The 20,465-nt window shown below is 50.4% G+C and overlaps 1 protein-coding gene across 1 annotated transcript in view; it reads right to left on the reverse strand.

Moving 5' to 3' along the window:
* MYO18B (myosin XVIIIB) overlaps window positions 1–20,465 on the reverse strand; it is a 253,741-nt gene that overhangs the window by 167,951 nt on the left and 65,325 nt on the right. Inside the window, exons 13-19 of the mRNA XM_008063601.1 lie at window positions 20,145–20,235; window positions 17,688–17,880; window positions 14,877–14,957; window positions 12,879–13,026; window positions 5,370–5,529; window positions 3,353–3,536; window positions 2,300–2,522 (exon numbers count right to left, since the gene is read on the reverse strand). Coding sequence (XP_008061792.1) covers window positions 2,300–2,522; window positions 3,353–3,536; window positions 5,370–5,529; window positions 12,879–13,026; window positions 14,877–14,957; window positions 17,688–17,880; window positions 20,145–20,235 — 1,080 coding nt within the window. The remainder of the gene's footprint in view (window positions 1–2,299; window positions 2,523–3,352; window positions 3,537–5,369; window positions 5,530–12,878; window positions 13,027–14,876; window positions 14,958–17,687; window positions 17,881–20,144; window positions 20,236–20,465) is intronic.

The following is a 20,465-nucleotide window of genomic DNA, read 5'->3' on the forward strand; positions in this document are numbered from 1 at the left end:
CATCCTTTATGTGGGAAATGAGGGTGACAGAGGACAACTGAAAAGCTACTGAAATGAAATAACATTAGAGCCAGCCTTTGAGGAAACCATAGATTTTCCAGAAGGACTTGGTATGGAATTCTGAGCTTTTAGGTATGACTTACCTTGGTTCACATCCCATCTCTTCCCTTATCAGCCCCACTACTGGGCCAAATGTCACCAGCTCTTTAAGATTCCATTTCTTCACATGTCAGATGAGTACAATAAGATCTATCCTCACATGGTCACTGTGAGGATTAAAGCTGATAACCATTACAGCCCAAGTGGCTAATGTGTATAACACACTTTCCCCACACCCTGCCATTCCTCTAAGCTTTATTTCCTTATTTCACTCACTCAGCCCTTGCAACAGCTCTTTGAGGTACGAGCTATTATGGAAAAAAGAGAGGCATGCTGTAAGGACGTCCCTGGGGTCACACAGCTGGTGAGAGGGGGTGGCTGGAGTAAAGCCCAGGCCATGTCTCTACAGAATCTGAGCTGTGCCCACCAGCAAATGCTCATTCATTTACTGTATGCCAGGCACTACCTTAGCGCAGTGAGAACAATCTCATTTGGTCTATGTGACCACACGGTGCCTCACATAGAGTAGCTACTCAATAAATAGCATACTTGGGTATGCATTATAAGTGTGTGTATATATGCACGAATTCAAAATCATAAATATTTGGTGTATGTATCTATGTGTGCATGTAAATATATCTCACGTTGGTGTGAAAGAGACAGAAGTGACTTAAAACAGAAAAAACAAAAGAGGGGGGTGGGAAACGAACCAGGTCTGGGAGGCAGAAACTGGAAAGCTGTACCATGAGACATCCACCCCTTACTTGGTTGAAAAGGTCATCCTGGCTGAATAGGGCTGGAAGCAGAGAGGGTAGATCCTGGAGGGCAGTCCCCTGGGAAAGGGACGCCCTGATGCTGCATGCACTCGGGGGCTCTAACCGCCTGACTCAGGTCTGGGGTGCCTGTAAAGGCCCAGCAGCCGGACAGAATCGATTGGGTGCAGGCGCCCAGCTGCTGGCCGTGACCATCTCACTCTTCTTCTGTGACATTATCTGTCTCCCTCCGCCTGCAGCTGTGCAGGCAGGAAGGAAAATCAATGATGTGCTCGGGGGAGTGAGGGTCTCATCTTTGCTTCCAGCCACGCCTGGTCAAAGACTCCATGCCCATGGTTCCATGATTAACACAGGAGGGAGGGGAGGGCAGCAACGACCACACGCTGGGGAGATGGTGCCCTCCTGGGACTCCTTGCCTGCCCCCTGTCACTCTGCAGACTCCTCTGCAGAGAGCAAGGCTGTGCCTGAGCCATTTCCAGCAGTCAGGGGGGAGTTGGGGCTGAGAGCCAGAAAAGAATGAAGGATTGAGATCAAACCCAACTCATAAGATTGGCTAATGGTGGTGACCTCACTCACTAAAATCAGACCTGAGAATCTCACTCCCTCACTTAAAACCCCTCCACTGCCAGTCATCTCCCCAGTTGGTCCTGGTGAAAATGAAATTTCCCACAACAGCTGTCACAGCCTGCCCTGGAAGATGCATCAGCTTCCTCTTCCACATGCCCCCATTCCTTCTGAACCTGGAACACCCAGACCCTTTCACGCCTCCCTGCCTTTCTGATCCTCTGTCTAATGTTCCCTCTCCTCCCCTCCCAGAGGTGAGCTGCTTCCCCGATCGCAAGACCTGATTGAGATGCTGCATCACCTAAGAGGTTTCCCCAGTCTCCCCAGTGATGTAGGAAGCTCCCTCCTCTGTGCTCAGGATCTCTTGCACCCCTGGGTGACCTATGCCCTCACCACATCATGTTCTCTTCTCCTGGGATCACAGTGATCTCCTGAAGCAGACCATGCATCTTGAACACCAAGACATGACTCACTCTGGAAATGCCACTCTATCCCAAGACGGGGCTCCTAGACATTTGGAGTTGAAGGAAGACACAGCCCTGGCCTCCCAGAAGCATACAAGCAATTCTAGAAATAATAAAGACTTCAGACTCAAAGAGACCTGGGTTCAAATCCAAGCTACACCATGTCCCAAGCAGAGTGACCTTGAGGAAGTCCTTCCACCTCTCTGAGTTTCAGTGACTGTGTCTGCAAAGTGGGAGTGACCATAGCCCCTCTCTCAAGGAACCGCTGGGAAGAGTAAGTGAGACACCTCAGGGAAAACTCCTGGCACACAGGATGTGCTCCAGGCCCTTGGCTGCCACCAGCAGGCAGGCGTGTCCCAAGGAGCAGGGACAAGATGCTCTGTCCCGGTTGTCTCTTACCTGTCCTGTGCAGACGCAGAGCCTCCAGGATGTGGGAACCCGCAAGCTGGACCCTCAGGGCTGGGATGTCCAGGGCCAGGGGCCCCCCTGCCCCGGGCTTGTCTCCCACAGGCTGTGGGGGTGACAGAGACCCCTGCCTGCTCCTACTTTCCACCACAGGATTTGGCACCAGGCAGTGGATGAAGTGCAGCTGCGATCGTCCGATCAAGCTAGTCAGGGCATCCTAAACCAAGGAGAGAGGAGCTCAAGGCACTGTCTCCAGGAGAGACAAATGGGGGTCTGGACATTTCCCAAACACACATTCAGACCAGCCTGGGTGTCTCTGGGGGCCCTATGTTCTACACCACAGACCTCCTGCCTTCCGTCTGATTCATACTCATGAAAAATAAGGACCCTTGTTGAAACAGATGGGGAAACTGAGGTATAGAGAGGACAAGTGAGTGACACCAGGTCACATAGGCCACTAGCAGAAGAGCTGGGACTCAAACCCAGGACTCAGCCTAAGGGCTTTTCCAATGTAACATGCTATAAGTTTGTTGTTGTTTGTTTTTAATGTAACCTTCCCATGTCCCAGCCTGTTCTCATTTGGGCTCAGACTGACCACTGACCAATCACATGTCCTCGTTTGTTAATGGACTCATGTTCCCGTCCCAGGTAACATATTTGCATCCAGTGCCAGATCTTGCTGTCTTCCCCTAGGGAAAGTCTGGTAGTGAGAGAGGCAGGTGGGGCTGGCATGGTGCTGACAACTGCCACCTTAATGAGGAGGGCATTCGTGGGTCCAGTAACTCCCCCAAGCCTCTCAACTCAACACCAAGCAGCTGAGGCCTTGGCCTCAGACTTGTATCGGTCACCTCCCAGGGGTGTGGTCACAGCCAAGTTTTCTTGTTGCTCAGAGCCCCTGCTTCCTCCCCTGAGGAGCATGAGGTGATGCCCGCTCCTCTGGGCTCACTGAGGAGGTTGGAGGTGATGCAGGCAGATGACCCATCCTGGAGGAGGTGTGTGTGTGTGGCGGTCAAGACTGTGACTCCAGGGGACAGAGCGCCCGCTCACCATCTGCAGCTTGATGTGGGAGCACGGGGCTTTCCTCTTCACTGCGGCCAGGCTGCTGGTGAACGCCCTTCTCACTATGCGGTTCCTCTGCAGTGCCTGCTGGGAGGTGCCCTCCAGGCCCGCCACGGCCCAGCACATGGGAGGTAGCTTGGCCCGGGCCTGGACCAGGATCCGCAGCTCCTCCCTGGCGGGCAGGAAGGGAAAGAGAGAGGGGCCTTAGGGGGCTCTTGGGAAGGCCTCGCCCTAGAGCTGGGGACAGAGGGACTGAGCCCACCACAAGTCCTATCCACTGCTTCCTAAGGCCTCCTCTCCGCCCAGCTGCCACCCCCCTTAACTCACAGTCCCTTCTGCCATGGTGTGCTTGTGTCACAACAGTGCCAGCTCCTGAACGCCTTGCTCCCATCTGCAAACGCTCACTCCTCCCCTGCCCTTCATCATCTCTCCTTCCACAGATACTCTTGTCACTTACGTCCCTACAGCAATCCGACTATGCCTGCACTTCCTTAGGAGCAAAATGATCTTTGTTGCCCCTCATGTGCAGTAGGTACATGCTGCCTATTTCAGGCAAGAATGAATGACTCCCAGGCTGAACTGGCAGTTTCTGGAGCTGCGAGATAGTGTCAGTTAAACACCCAACCCAACACCCGATCCGACAGCATCCCTGGAACGGACGGGTTCTGAGATGAGTGTGAGGGTGCTGGCTCCTAAGGTGTCTGCCCTGACAGACCTGAGCTGGCCTGCCCTCTTCCTTGGGCCCACGAGGAGCCTGGCTCCTTACTAAGCTGACTGCCACTTTCTGTCTCCAAAGCCTTCTCAGATCAGACATCTGAGCTTGGTACCATCACTCGCACTCCTCAGATTATGAAACTGAGGCCCAGGTCATGCAGCAGGAAAGGGGTAGAGGCAGAATTGGAGTGGAGCACCTGCCAGACTCAAAGCTGTGCTATAGCCGCTGACTCTTGCAGCCTAGTCCCACTCTTATTGCACGGTGGAGGAAGCAAAAACCACCTGGAGAAGGGGAAGGGACTGCCCATAGTCACTCGGGTGACAAGGGCAGGGCTGGGACTCCACCCAGGTCTCCTGGTTCCCCGCCCAGGCCTCCATGTACTCACTGACCTGGTTTTCCCCCCTTCCCTGCCTTGATCTCCCTTCAGGAGCTATATGTCTATGAGCCCTCCCGGATACAGGGTTTCCCATCAACTTGGACCACGATGTCCTGAGAATTCTCCAAGGAACACTTAGACTCAAGGTGGACCCCAGCTCTGCACTTTTTTGCTGTGTGATCAAAGGCAAGCCTCTTTACTGTTCGGGACCTCAGTTTTCTCATGTGTAAAACGGGGCTAAGGATTCAGTGTTGTTATAAGGACTAAGAAGATATGTATAAAGCATTTAGGCTGATGTAAGCCACATAGTGGAGTGTCGGCAAATGTTCCTTCCTCACCTTCATGCCCACCAAGACACCAGCACCTCCCTGGTGGTCTCAGTCTCTCTTCTTGTCTCTAGGCCCTGCCCCTGCAGTGTTCCAGTATTGAACTTGGGAGCAAGCACATACAAGAAAAAGCATTTTCCAATAACCCTGTGAACTGAAAGCAGCGACTGCAGCAGACCCTGCGCCAGCACTTCTGGGATGAGCAGCCAGGGAACGCAGTGAGTTTTTTTAAATGCTACAAAACGTGTCATTTCAGTTTTACAACCCCCTAGTTCTAGGATGTCCATAAAAGTTGTTCCAGTCACATCATCTCTCAGATACTTAATGAAAGGCAAAAAGCCAAAATAGGAAGTCACAGCTTTTGAGCTTTGGTTCCTCTGCCCCAGAAGGCCAGCTTCTCTCCTCAGCTGGATCCACTCCGGCCCCAGGGAGATAGTGCATCATTCCAGTTCACATTATGACTCTTTGTTTCATTACACAGAGATGGAATCCTGGATTGGCTCTCCCTCACTGGGTTGCTGTGGTTGTGCCCTCTAGGTGGGGAGGAGAACATGGCCCCTCCAGTGCCCCAGCCACCTCCCGCCTCACCTTTTTGACTGTTGCAGGACCTGGGGGGCATCCAGGGCTGAGAGGTTGGGCTTGGCCCTGTGGAGCCAGCCCGTGAGGTCGTAGCGCACGGGGTCCCATCCCAGCTGGTGGGAAATCTCGCACTGGAGGGGCTGCTCACAGATGCGCAGGGCAGAATTCCCTGAAAACGGACAGGCAGCATGAGGGTCAGGGCTTGTGGGCACCCTCTGCAATCAAGTGTCATCCCTCCCTTTCAATGTGTTTCCAGATGGCTAATGCTGGCGGTCGAAGGTTCCAACATTTTTCCTGCTTCAGCAAATTTGTGCATGTTATTTCCAAAGTGTATTTTACTCCACCTTGCTTTCTTAAACCCAAGATACAGCATCAGGACAGCATCAGGACAATCTTCTTGAGTTTTGCTAGATGGATACGGATACGGATACGGATATGGATATGGATACGGATATGGATACGGATACAAATGTGGATGTGGAGGATGTGAATGTGGATACAGGTGTGGACACAGATACGGATACAGATATAGATATGGAGATATCCATGTATTACCTGGGCTGTGATTTACTTAAGGTTTCCTTTAAACCTACTCATATCACAAGTACAGTACGTTCACTTAAAAAAACAACTATTATATTGCAGGTTTGGCATGCAAGTTCTATTTATTTCCTAATATGCATGAAAATAAATACACCATGATTAAACATTTTAAAAAATATTTAGTCATAGGCCAATTAAAATCGTCTTGAATGCCATCAACCAAATAAATGCACAGCACACTCTCAGCAAAGGTGGGCACACTCTTGGTTGCAAGAGCCAGAGATAGAGAAACAAATGGGTCGGGAGTTGGGACAGAGAGAAGACCTGGGTTCTCTGGCATTTATGACTGTGTGAAAGGGGCCAAGCCATGCACAACTCTAAGTGTCGGTGTCCTCCTCTATCAAATGTGGATTAAACAATACATGCCTCCCAGAGTGGTTCAAGGCTAGTATATAACATGTGTAAAATATTTCAGTGTGGTGCCCGGCACAGAAGCTGTCACTGCCCTGTGCTGCATTTAAGCTTCTGCTGATGTTCCGGTGTTGCAAAGTATTTACCTTCAGATCCCCAGTGCTCAGTGCCATGTGTGGCACATGGACAGAGTTCAGAAGCACTTGTGGAGCAAACGAATGAATGAACGAATTGATGACCATTTATTATATCATTCTGACTGGCGTGATGCTCTTAGGTTGACTTCACACTTTTGGGATGGTTGTCCCTGAGCTGAATGGCACCAGACAGATGATTATTCAGGGTGGTGGTACTGTCCTGATTCTTGTATCTATTTGGAATGATCTGGCTTGGCTTTGCCACCCTGCTAATGCCAACAAACCCACATGCATTCGGGTATTGCATCCTTCTCCTGATTCCTAATTTGCTACCTCTAAACTGCAGTGAGCTAGTGATGAAGGGCCTGTAATTCTTGGGACTCCATACAAAATACACGCAACTCAAGAGTCTGCAGCCTTCCCAGGGCCAGCAGATGAGTAAGGGGCACAGCTTCTGCCCCTGCTTGGCTGCTTCAAGGTCATTTGTCCTCACTTTTCGGATGGTTCTGTGTCCTGAATCATTGAAGTTACCAGCAAAGAACATTTCGAGGGAAATTTCATCAAGAGCCTACTGTGAGCCTTTCAAAGTTGTCCAGTCTCTGCCCTCAAGGGAGTCACCTTCCAGTGGAAAAGAAAAGCATCCCTGGGGAGCAAGGTGACAAGGTAGACACTAGGCTCTGCCACTAACATTCCCAATGCCCCTATAATGCAGCAGGTATCTACCTGCATGGTGCCTCCCTCCAATGGACTGGAAGCAACTTGCAGAGATTGTGTTGGTTCATCCTTATGTTCAGCAGCTGGCACAGAGCTAGGCTCTGAGGAGGACCCTGACAGAATTGGAGGGGGCCAAGAGAAGAGAGGATGGTGATGGACCCCCATAGAGGTGAGGGAGGGGGAAAGAAAAGAAAGAATGGTGATGGGCCCCCCCAAATTGAAGGTGGGTGAGGGAGAAGTGAGGATGGTAATGAATCACAAGAAAGTTGGAAGAAGAAGAGAGAAGAGAGGGTGGTGATTGACCCCGAGAGATTGGAGGAGGGAGAGAGAGAAGAGATTATGGTGAGGGACCCTGATGGAGTTGGGAGGGGGGAGAGAAGAGTGGATGGTGATGGGTCACACAGAGTTAGGGGAGGGGGAGAGAGAAGCAAGCATGGTGGTATTTGCTGAGTCCAAGGTCCTAGCACTCCCTGCCGGACACAAGTGATTCCCTGTGTTTGATGACATGAGCATCTCTGGGCTTGTTTCTAGAAGTTGGCCTTGAAGGTCAGAGAGTTGAGGCAGTTTGACAGAGGTTGCACAGCAGGATGAGGACACAGAGGTCCCAAAGCCTGCCTCTGTCCAAGGAGATGGCCAGCACACGAAGTGCCACATTTCCCAGGAGCTGTCCTGGAAAACAGCGCCAGGTTCCAGGCCTGCTTGTTCCCTTCACTCCCTGCATTCTCTACAACTTTGACCATGAAAGCATTTCACAAGAAGCCTTTGGCTTTGGGGAGTCCCATGGAAACTCCTGGAAGATGGTGCCTTATCCAGTGGTTTAAACCTAGCTTCAGCTTTGTCACCCCACCGCCCCAGGATCTTGAACCCCTAGCCAGGGCTCCTCAGCCCCTACAGGTCACTCCCTGAGGTTGATGAATGCCTGTCATCTGACTGTCCACTGAGGGCTAACCCCAGTCCTCACTGGCCCTTGCAGGGACACTCAGTACATGGACCTTGGGTAAACAGCAAGTGCTGGGTTAGCCAGAGTGCCCCAAGTATTCTGGTTGATTGAAAGTTCTCGTTAACTCAGAGCTAATCAGAAAGCCCTAGAGGAAAATAACTTTTTTAAAAACCAAAACATCTGAATTAATGTATCTGTCTCAGTTCTGGGCAAAGGATACAATAGAGTCTCTCCCTTGGGAACTGAGTGCCCTACAGCATCCTGATGGGGGTGCAGGATTGGCACCACCAGGCTTCATGGAAAAAAGGAGAAGGGGCCAACCATCTAGCTGAAGAGCTCCTTCTGTCCACCCCAGCCTCACCCTACAAGATGGCTTCTGCTTTCCACCCCACTTCCTTCCTCCAGACAACATTCCATCTGAGAACCCCATTCCCTTTGATTCTGGATGAGTTTTCACATATGCACCCATCTGTAATGTGTGTTCACTGTGCACCTCATCCTGCAAACTGCTCCAGGTGGCGCCTCTGCAGAGGTGGCCCGCCCCTGCCCTCAAGAAGTTGGCCTTCCCTCGCAGGGAGAGAGCTGATGAGCAAGTGTGAGATGTGTCCTGGTGACCCTGGTGACCACTGCAAAGCAGAAAAGGTAAGTGGAGGAAGGGTGGGAGTGCGGGTGGGGAGAGCTGTGGCTTTATACAGGTAGCCAAAGACCCGAGGCCTGAAGAAGGTGCTGGACTGTAGTGGTAAGGTGGTCCAGGCAGAAGACTCTGCTGATGCCAGGCCCGAAGTGTGAGTGTGCTTGGCATGTTTGAGGAGCAGAAAAGAGGTCATGTGATGGGAACAGGAGAGGGTGGAAAACTGCACATGGCTTCTGGCTATGTTCTTGGCCTATCTTGATGGAGTGATTGGGATGAATGTCCTTCTGGAGTGGTTTATGAGAAATTAGGAAAAGAGTGGCAGTAGAAGCTTCCATCCTGTGGTGACCAGCCAAGGCCTGTATCCAGGATACTCATAGTGGATTCCTGGGTTCATGTCACAAGATTTTCTAAGCAGCACAGCATCTGATGGCTCCTGCAGCCCTCCCTGAAGCCAGCTCAGAACACTAGAACCCAGGATTGGCACCACCAGGCTTCATGGAAAAAAGGAGAAGGGGCCAACCATCTAGCTGAAGAGCTCCTTCATCTGTCTATGTTTTTAGACAGATGAACTGACAGAGGTGCCCTCTGCCCTCAGGGAGCCCACAGGGTCATGGGAACAATGACAAACTAGCAGAACAAAGAAATCACCGCAGGCTCACAGAGCCTGGAAGGGACCCTGAGGGAATAAACAGAGTGTGATGGGGCATTGAGGCTGCCCAGGGGACAGCTTCAGACAGAGGTAGGAAAGCCTCGGAGAGGTGACCTCTGAGCAGAGAGCTGAAGGAGGAGAAGGTATAGATGTCTCCGTGCACACAGCTCATCCATCCTCGCCATAGCCCCCCAAGGTAGGCTTTGCCATTACTGCCATTTTGCAGGGAGGGAAGGTGACTTCCCAGAAGCCTCTCACAGTGCAATTGCACAATAAGCAGGCCCAGCTCAGGGTTCTGAAGTGCAAAGCCTGGGTGTCCACAGTTCTCCCTCCTGGCTTCTTCTGGATCAGGATGAGCTGCCTACCCCAGCCCCCAAAATCTCTACTCCTGAGCCTATTACACTTGGAGACAGGGGCCACTTTGGCAGCCCAGAGAGAGGTCGCAGATCTATCTGTTCTCTAGAGTGAGGCTACCTGGTTCAGTGCTAGCCTTGTGCTGGGTGTCTAGTGGGCCCTGGGAAGTTGCCTAGCCTCAACAAGGACCCAGTCACTCACTGCAGGTGGGGCATGGTGAAGCCCACAAGGTCTGGCTCAGGCTAAGGGTTCCACAGACAGCAGTTTCTATAACCCCTTTATCCTCCTTCACCAGTTGAAAAAGGGGCAGACACACCTCCCAACCCAGGCTAGGAGTCATTCACAGCCAAGGTCAAGTCGAATGCCAGGGCCCTTCTGGGGTGAGGATAGTCCAGCGCTGCATGATGACTTTCCTGGACCCTGGGCACTTCTGCTTTCAGAGGCCCCCTTTTCCATTATAGAAACACACACACAAACACACACACACAGCATATATACATGTATATAAACATATACACACAGAGACATATATACATACACACAGAGGCATACACGCATATAATCATGTGTCACAATGATAGGAATACATTCTAAGAACTGTGTCATTAGGCAGCTACATCATGTGTGAACATCACAGAGTGCATTTACACACATCTAGATGGCGTGGCCTACTACACCCTGGGCTGTGTGGTATACCCTATTGCTCTAAGGCTACAAGCCTGTACAGCATGTGACTCTACTGAATACTGTGAGCAACTGTAACACAGTGGTGAGTATTTGTGCATCAAACACATCTAAATATGGAAACGGCACAGTAAAAAGATGGTATTATAATCTTAGGAGACCACCATCATATATGTGGTCCATTGTTGACCAAAACACCCTTATACAGTGCATCATTATGTACATATATACATGCATACACACACACATGCACACATATACATATGCACATATACATAATTATATTTTATGATTATGTTAGTATAAAGACAGATTAATATTAATATATAAGTCCACATATTAAAGCATTGCATTTGACTTAAAAGTTACTTTTTTCTTTTTCTTTTAACAAAAATTAAAACATTTTCATGGACCCCCAAAATACCAAAGACCCCAGGCACTGTACCTCCCTGCCCAGCAGAGAGCTCAGCCCTGGGTTGGTCAGTTGCCTGCAGAGCTGAGCTCTCTGGGAATAACTTGGGTTCTAGTGTTCTGAGCTGGCTTCAGGGAGGGCTGCAGGAGCCATCAGATGCTGTGCTGCTTAGAAAATCTTGTGACATGAACCCAGGAATCCACTATGAGTATCCTGGATACAGGCCTTGGCTGGTCACCACAGGATGGAAGCTTCTACTGCCACTCTTTTCCTAATTTCTCATAAACCACTCCAGAAGGACATTCATCCCAATCACTCCATCAAGATAGGCTTATCCAGGTCACCAGTGACCTCCAGTAGCCAAACCAATGGCCACCCCTCAGCCCACACCATACTTGACCTCTCAGCCACATTGAGTAGGTTGATCCCTCTGCTCCCTGTTCTGGCTTTAGGGTACTACATTCTTCAGGCATCCCCCACCCCACCACCTCCCTGCTCATCCCTCCTCCCTGGTCACACCTCCCTGGTTACATCTCCTTGTTCTCCTGTGATGATGGCTCTCCTTGACCCTGACCTCTTGACATGGCAATGTCCCAGAGTTGAGTCCTTTGGAATCTTCTCTGCCAACCCTCATTCCCTGAGTGACCACAACCAGAATCCTGGTCCTCAGTCTCCTTCTTACAGATTTATTTGCCTTATTATCTATCACCTCTGCTAGGATGGCAGTCCGATGGGGGTGAAGATTTGTGTTTTGTTCCCTGATGAGTCTCCTGGGCTAGAACAGTGGCTGCCACATATGAAGTACCCCACACATACTTCCAATATGGGCCTATGAATAAACAAGCCTACATTCTGACCACCAAAGCCAGCTGGGACTGAAAGTTCTCAGCCTATTTGGTGGTGCAGAGTTCACCAGGGTTTTAAATTCAGGCAAACTTGTTGTGAGCCTGCCTTCTGACACTCCTTCTCTGGGTGACCTTGGACAAGCATCTCTACCTCTCTGGAGCTCAAATGCCTCCTCATCTTGAGTATAAGAATATTAATCTCCAAATGGATGCCAGGATCCTACCAGATAATCGACATAATCTCTGAGTATGCTGTCCTGCATGGGAGAAATACCGCACTCCTCAACGCCTTTGATGATGGAATCACGTTCTCCATCTGCATCCGCATCCTCTCCTCATCCATCAACTTGCACCATTTTGCAGTGGATGACAAAGCCCTGCACCTTTTCTCATCCAATCATTGTCACAGAAATTCTGAAGAGAGAGGGTCCGGGGTGACTCCCTTCTCCATTGTGTGAGTACAGCCACTAAGACCCTGAGATGTTTGGCTCAACTGTCAAATGGGAAAGTCGAAACAGCTGGACTTGGACTTGGGGCTGATGGACGCCAAATCCCAAGATCTCGTTTCCCAGCTTCCTCTCCCACCAATTCAACCGCCACCAAGTGCCCCCTCCCTGGAGCAGGCCAGCTCCTCCCTCACCTGGCTGGCTGCCTTCCTACCATGTCTCCACACTGCAAACTGGGTGAACTTTCCAGAACATGAATCTGAATGCCTCCTGCTCCTTAGGCTCCTTCATGGCTTCTTGCTGCTCTAGGGTTGAGACCCAAGTTTCTGCACAGCCAGTAAGGGCCTCTGCGGTCTGAGTCCAGGCAACGTCTCCAACCTTGTCCTGCGTGGTACTCCCAGCTCTCTGGAGAACTTAGATCTGCCTGGTGCACATGGCCCAGGCTCACTGTACACATGTGTGTCTGCCTGTGAGCTTGTCTACTGTCTCTTCTCCAGGAGGATGTGAGACACATCAGGCTGGCTCACTGCTACACAGAGCAGCACCCAGCACCCCGTAGCTACTCAGTGTGTCTGTTGGATGCATGAATGAGCAAACACGTAAGTGAACAAAAGCACACCCAGGCACATGCACACACATTTCTGTACTCAGAGCCTCTCTGCAGGCCTTGTCAGGGCTTTCCCTGCACCTGACAAGGACAGATTCCAACAGCCAGGTTGAACTCTGCTCCCACCCCCTTGCTCCCTTACCTTCGGCCTCAGTACCTTTTTTCTCAAAGGCCGCAAACAGACGCTCGAGCACCGTGCTGTCGCTGGAGCCCTCTACCCGGACCTCCTCATCCAAGACCCAGAACAGTCCCCTGGCATCTTCCGCACCCTCTCCAGCTGGTAGGCGGACCTGGTGGGAGACCCAGGATACCCTGAGGAGCCCTGATCTCCATCAGAGGCCAGTCCCCCAGTGGGGAGTGGGGAGATCCAAGTCCCAGGCATCAGGACTCAGAACATGCCTGCCCCAAACCATGTTCCCATTCATCCCCAGATGCTCAGTATTGATGCCACAAAGCTGTAACAACCTCTTGGTTACAAACCTGCCAAATCCTGCCTCTGCTCTCTCCTTCTGTGTGACCTTGGGCAGCTTGCTGCACCTCTCTGAGCCTCGTATCCCCCCCTGTGTAATGGACACTGAAAATACCTTCCTCAGAGGGCTGTGGTGGGGGATTTAGCAAAGGGAAGCCCCTGTAAACTGCACACTTCTAGATATACACGGGCGGCTGGTCGGTTCGTGCACAACCGAACTTGAAAGGATCAATTCCATCTGCATCACTTCCTCTTAGAAGTCTTTGTGTTTTTTTTAAACTAAAATCTTGAGGGTGGGAGAAAAACAACAAGCACTTAAAGAATATTTCAGAGAAAAAGATGAACTTGATTCAACAGCACAGACACAGAATTTTAAATCTAGCTGCTAGCTTCAGAGACCACTCTGTCGATGCTGTAATTTTGCATGTGGGAAAAGCCTGCAAAAATCTTGCTGGTCACCCTTCCAGGGAAATCTGCACCCCAGGGAGGGGGAAGGACACATCTTGGGTCTCATGGAGAGTCACAGGGCAGAGCTGGAACTAAATCCCAGTCATCCTGGCCTTCACCTTGGCCTTCTGTACTGGGAAATCGATCGCCGGCCTGTCCTCAGAAGGTGGCTATTTGCAGCCACAGTCCATAGGCCCTGGGGACTACCCTGCCCTTCTCAACTGACACTGCTGAAGTGTCCCTTCAGGGCTACCCCTTCCAAGGAGAGGTACAAGTGAGGAAGCAGGGAGGGGAGGGAGATGAGCTAGGGAGATGACAATGCGCACACACGGCTAACCCTGGCAGGATTTATGCAGGGGAGGGCTTTGCAAGGATGGGTCTTGCATACTGGGGTAGAGGGAAAGCTTGTCAACAGGACACAAGGACAGAAGAAAAGAGCAGCCCACGGTGTCCAATGGCAGGAGAGAAGCCACGTGCAGGACACCTCCTACATGCCAAGTACCATGCCACACACCCTTTGTGTTCACAACCAGCCTGGGGAAAGCGTCATTCCCTTTTGTAGAGACGAGAAACCTGAGGCTCAGAGAGGTGAGGTGGCACGCCCGAGGGCACCAAGACTGGCCCCATGTGGGCAGGTTCCACAGTCAAGTTCTTTCACACCAAATTGTGAAGGAGAAAGCAACAAGTCGCGTGAAAAGGTCAAGGGCAGTTCTCGGTTGAGCAGAGGCGAAGACCTGGGGTCAGCATGGGAAGTGTGAGGTAAAGACTTGGGTATCCCCCAAGTAAAGCCTGTCTGGCCCTGAGGGAGTTCAGGGGCCTGGACCCAACACCGTTCCCTGTCTCTGAGTCCCCCAGTCTCTACCGGGGAGGAGAAGGGAGGGGAGGGAGATGAGCCAGAGTGGCTACAGGCCCTTGGATCCAGGCCGTGAACTCCCTTCTGCCCTGACTACCGGCTCCCAGGCGTGAGTCGATTCTAAGGCATAGACTCGGACGTAAAGGAGAGCAGTGGTTCTCAACTTGAGGACAACTTAAATCTCCAGTGACCAGGCCACACCCCCAAACCAACGCATGTAGCACCTGGGTGAGTCAAAGGCATTCAGGTTTCTGACAATCTAGGTACAGACATCATTGAGATCTTATAGTTTAAAGACTAAAATCCATGGGCATTTCAATAGCAAGGCCACGCGGCACCTGAGGGCGTTGGCTAGCTGGGCCCCAAGTTACCTGGGAGGGGTTCTGATCCAAGACAGCCACGGTGGTTCCTGGGGAGGACTCCGGGAGGTTGAACGGCACAGGAACACCTTCCTGCAAAATCCCAGCATTTAGAAGTTAGCCCCTTTTGGGAGTTGAATAGAGAGGAAAACTTCTGGAGAAGGATAAAAAGTGAGGACTTCCATCACTTGGCCTTTTTCAAAAAAATCTTTTTTAATTGTAAACTACACATAGCATAAAATCAGTCACTTTAACCACATTCAAGTGTACAGTTCAGTGGTGTTTTCACACTGTTGTGCAACCATCGCCACCATCTATCTCCAGGACTGTTTCCATCTTTCAAGCTGGAACTCTACCTATAAAAAAATAGCTCCCTATTTCCTCCTCCATCCCTGGCTGCCTCCATTCTCCTGTCTGTCCCTATGATTTTGACTATTCTAAGTACCTTATATAAGTGAAATAATAATATTTGTGCTTCTGTGTCTGCCTTATTTCACTCAGTTGCAACGTCCTCTAGATTCATCATGTTGTATCATTTTGTCAGGATCTTCTTCCTTTCTAGGGCTGAATGATACTCCCTTGTGTGTATATATCGCAGTGTGCTTGTCTATTCACCTGTCAGTTGCAATCCACACTGGGGATGCTTCCACCTCTTGGCTATGGCAAATAATGCTGCCAGGCACATAGGTATACAAATACCAGTCTGTGTTTTTTATTTCATTTATTTTGAGTTTATGCCCAGAAGTGGGATTATTGAATTCTATGGCAATTCTGATCGTTATAAACTATGGTTAATAATAGTTGCCACCAAAAAGCAACCAGAAATGTCCAGGGAATGCAGTGTACAAAGACTTTCATTACAGTATTGTTTATCAAGCCCTAAACTTAGAAACCACCCATATGTCCACAGGTGAGTGAAGACATTATTAGATATAACCACTGAAATGCATGTTCACTAAGGTTTGTAAATGGATGGATAAAGAAATACTGTGAGAAAAAATAGCAGACAGCAAAATCATGTACATGGGAAGGTCAAAAATCCGTAGAAAAGACCATATATGGAAAAAATGGCTGGTAAGACACAGAAAACAGTACCAGTGACTGCCTCTAGGTGATGAGGTTAAAGGAAGGTGTGTCTTCAGCTTCTATATATATGCAACTTAGTGTATTAATAAAAAATGTGTATTACTTTGTTCATCAGAAATAAGTAAAATATGGGAAAATATCATAGCTGCCACCATATATTGACAAACTAATGCAGACAAGGTACTTTCTTTCCTATTTCATTAAATGCTCAAATCAGCCCCTTCAGAGCATGTGGTCAAAGCACTCATACAAACAGCCTCCTGTTCTCGTCCCCTCCCTGCAGCCACAGTCTTTGCAGACTGACGTCACAGCATCTCCATCAAGAAGCAGAGGCACATTCCCTTCCCCTTGAGCTCGTGCTCAGCCTTGGACTTGCTATGACTGATCAAATACAGCAGAAGTGACCCAATGCCAGCTCTGAGTCTAGGTCTCAAGGTGCCCTGCCCGCTTCTCCTTGCTCTCTAGGGGCCCTGCCCAGCTTTCTTGGGCCAGACTGCTGAGAATGAGACATTCGTGGAGTCAAGATGACATCATCCTAGCCAAGTTCTGCTCAGGTCAGCTCATGGTCTGCTGACCCCCAGACCACATGAGAGAGCTCAGCCAAGACCATCAGAGCCTCCTACCCAACTACTTCTGACCACATGCTCAAGAGTTCTCCCAGCCAAGACCAGAAGAGCTGCCCAGGCTACCCGGAGACTTGTGAGCAATAACTGAATATTCTTTCTAAGCCACTATATTTGGGACAGTTTATTGTGCAGCAGTACTGTGGCAAGCAATAATTGGTACAAGAGTATTATGATCTCTATTTTCCATGTAAAGAAATTGAGGTTGGAGGGGGGAGTGACTTTCCTAAGGCTACACAGCTGATAAGTGACAGGGTTAGGACCAGATTTCATCAGTGTCATTTGTTTGAGATTCTCCCGTGTTGATGCTTTTAATTGCTCTCTGGGCTCCAATGAAGATATGACCATAATTTCAATACCTGCCATCCTACTGATGAACAATGTGGTCATTTCTAATATTTTGCCATTAGTATTTGCTAGAGCCAAAGTGATCACCTTCAAGGGGAAATCTGGGGGTACTGACAATGTTCTCATTGTCACCTGGGTGATGGGTGCACGGGTATGTCCATTTGGATAAATTCATTGAGCTGTGCATTTCAAATTTATGCTCTTTTCTGTGTAAATGTCAATTTAAATAATATTTTTCTAATGAGAAAAGAAGGGTTGGCGGGAACGTGCCTGCACTTGCTTCCTGGCTCACAAACACAGTTTCCCTGGGCGTACCCCCAGAGAGGAATAGCTGGGTCATAGGGTGCAGGCATCTTCAGCCTTGTGAGGATGGCCAGGTATGTAAAAGGGGTGTGTAGTCCCCCGTCTCCACCCACCCATGGCACGCAAAGGATGTTCCGAGTTGTGGGGAAATGCAGACTGACTCCTGCAGGAGGCTTTAGCTTAGGTGGAGTGAGAGAGAAGGAACTAGTCATCCCAAAAAGAGTCAGCCTGGGAGTGAGGCCTGTGAAGCCCAGTTCCCTAGTGCCTCTGGACCGTAGGGTTCCAGAGGCAGTGGGCCTCGGAGACTGGGCTGCGGAGGCCTGGGGTAAGGGCTTTGTTCTGCGGTACGCCAGCTTCACAGGGTCACACTGGAGCTATGGGGGTACAGGAACACTACCTCTCCCTATCTGACCACACACCATCCCCCCAGCTCTGGTGAGTGTCACGTACAGCCCAGCCGTACCTCTCTGTACCGCTCTAGCGTAGAAACGAAGGTTCGCTGGTAGAACAGCAGCTGCAAGCGCTCGTGGGCGTAATTGTGGCACAGCTCCTCAAATGTGGCCGCCCGGTCCTTGCCCTGGTGCCGGGGGTTCTGGAAGCCCGGAGGGTCCACCACCATGATGGAGGCCATGGAGAGATGGTGGGAGGAGAAGGACCTACCAGCAGAGGAGAGAGGTCCCGAGATGCATGGAATTGGAAAGCCCGCGGGTGTAAGCATCCCACTCTCCCAACACAGCGGTGGAGAAACTGAGGCAGCATGTGGAGTGGGCCTGGAGATCCAGTCAATCTGCTTTTAAAACCAAGCTCACCATTACAGGCTCTGTGACCTTGGACAAATTGCCTAGCCTCTCTGAGCATGAGTTAAATGATGAGGGAAGCGAGTAGACTGATCCCAAGAGCTGCAATAAGCACTGAAGGAATTAAGGTGTAGAAAGTGCCTTCCACCAGCCTAGAGGGGAGAAATGACTAGCTCAAGATCGCCCAGCAAGTGGGCTACAAAGTTTAGACTACGGCCTCCTTCTCTTTCCCCAGTAACACATTGAAATAGAGAAACAATTCTGTCTAGTGTCACTATTCACAAAGTCCTTTTAAGTGCTCACTCCCTTGGAGACGCCTCACGATTCTGTCGGAGTGGACAGAGCAGGGATTACCCACACCAGCATTCAGGAGTTAAGAGACTTGGGAGCCAGTCACACACGGACTTCCACCCTCACTCTGCATCAGAGAGGCTGTGTGTCTTGGGAGAGTTGCCCAACCCCTCTGAGCCTCCGCCGTCTCGGCCGTGAAAGGGTTCATGATGGCACATAGTTCAGAAGGCTGTGTGAGGGTTAAGTGTGATAAGGCCTCAGTGGCTGCCCATGTGAAGTCGGCCCTGTGGTTAGTGTTCAGAGACCGTGCTCTGCTGTCATTGCCCTTAGCATGCTCAGCAACCAGCGTTGGAACGCTCTTAGTTTGAACCTCGGTTCTTCTCCATGCCTTGTTGAGTTTTTCCATTGATTCCAAAGAGCAGTCACCCAGACACACGCAGGACGATTAAGCCGGTTAATTCTTGGGAAGCCAGACACCTCCCGGGAGCGTCCACAAGCTGTAGCAAGTACCGCTGCCGTCAATACCCCATGTTACCAATGCGGGCTCTGAGAACCCAAACCACGGAGCAGCTGCCCATCGCTGGCTAAGGCAGCCTCCTCCGCCAGCAGTTCATTTTCCAACCCCAGTCCTCCCTTCTCTAAGCCCACATGATCCCCTTGGTTTCTAGATAATGCAACTGTGGGCTCAGATGGTAATTACTTCAGCAGCGTTAGCAGGAGTTGATTCGGTCCGCGACGGCTTGGAGAAACCCGACCGCTCTGTTGCTACGCGCCAGACTCATCCCTTTAACAGGATTTCGGAAGCCTAATTATGCTTTCTGCTCTCACAGAGCAGAAGGGGGAGTGCCTGCCTAGGCTGGGGATTAGCCCTGCTGAAACTGCTTACAGGGTTTCCAAGAATGGGCTTGGAGTATTGTTCATAACGATGGAAAACAGAGGCTCCTGGTGCCAGAGGCACATCTTGGCCCACTCTGAAATTCTACCACGGCGCTCCCCATTCCCAGCAAGCAAATTTAGAAAAATAAATGGACGAGAGCAACATGCTGGGCTATTTGGGAAAACTTGAAGGTGTGAGATGAGAGTGCAGCATACTGAGCTCACAGCTCCACCTTCCATGCCTCGGTCTCTTCTTCTGTACAATGGGTTGAAGTGAGGATTAAAGGATACAGGGCAAGGTGATCAAAGAGTGCAGTCCCTGGGCCTTATCAGGTGCCAAAAAGTCATGAGCTTTTATTATTGGCATTTTTGTAAGAGTTATTTAAATTCTTTTTTTTTTCTAAATCCTCACCAATGACCCTGGGGGATAGAGCTATTGTGCAGACGTGGAGAGGGAGGTCAGAGAGGTAAGCTGATTTGCCAAAGTCACACAGCCAGTGGGTGACCATGGTGGAATTTAAACCCAGCACTGTCCACCTTAAAGATGGTCTCACCTGCTCAAAAAATACCACTCTGTGCCCAGGCGGGGAGGCTCATGCCTGTAATCCCAACACTTTGGGAGACCAAGGCAAGAGACTAGCTTGAACCCAGGAGTTCAAGACCAACCTGGGCAATCGAGTGAGACCCTATCTACAAAAAATAAATAAATAAATTAGCAAGGCATGGTGGTGCATGGCTTTGGTCCGAGCTATTCAGGAGGCTGAGGTGGAAGGATCATCTGAGCCCAAGAGGTCAAGGCTGTGGTGAGCCATGATCACGCCACTGCACTGGGCAACAGAGTAAGATTCTGATTCAAAACAACAAAACAAAACACCACTCTGCTCAACCACCCAGGGCAGGAGCTCATTTGTGAACCAGTGAGAGGATGACTTTATACTCAGGTAGAGGCCCCTTACCTGTTGATGAGTGAGACCACAGCGGCAAAGAGCTCTTGGTACAGGCCCGAGGCCATCCCTTCCACACACTCCACACCCGTCATCTTGAGCCCTGGAGTTGGGAAGAGGAAAGGAGCTGCATCTCTAATCAGGACCTTGCCTGGGGCCACAGACAAGCAGCAGTAGGGGGCCGCTCAAGTAGAAAACTTCCCACATCCCTCCACTGCAGAAATGATGCCCCCAGGTTCTTAGGACAAAGTCCAAATATCTTCTCAGGACTCTTAGGGTCCTTCCTCTTCTCCAAAGTGCTCCCCTGCTCATCCCTCAGGGCTCAGCCCAAAG

This window comes from Carlito syrichta, unplaced genomic scaffold, assembly GCF_000164805.1.
Source record: "Carlito syrichta isolate Samal-C Ts95f unplaced genomic scaffold, Tarsius_syrichta-2.0.1 Scaffold306949, whole genome shotgun sequence".
NCBI classification, from domain to species: domain Eukaryota; kingdom Metazoa; phylum Chordata; class Mammalia; order Primates; family Tarsiidae; genus Carlito; species Carlito syrichta.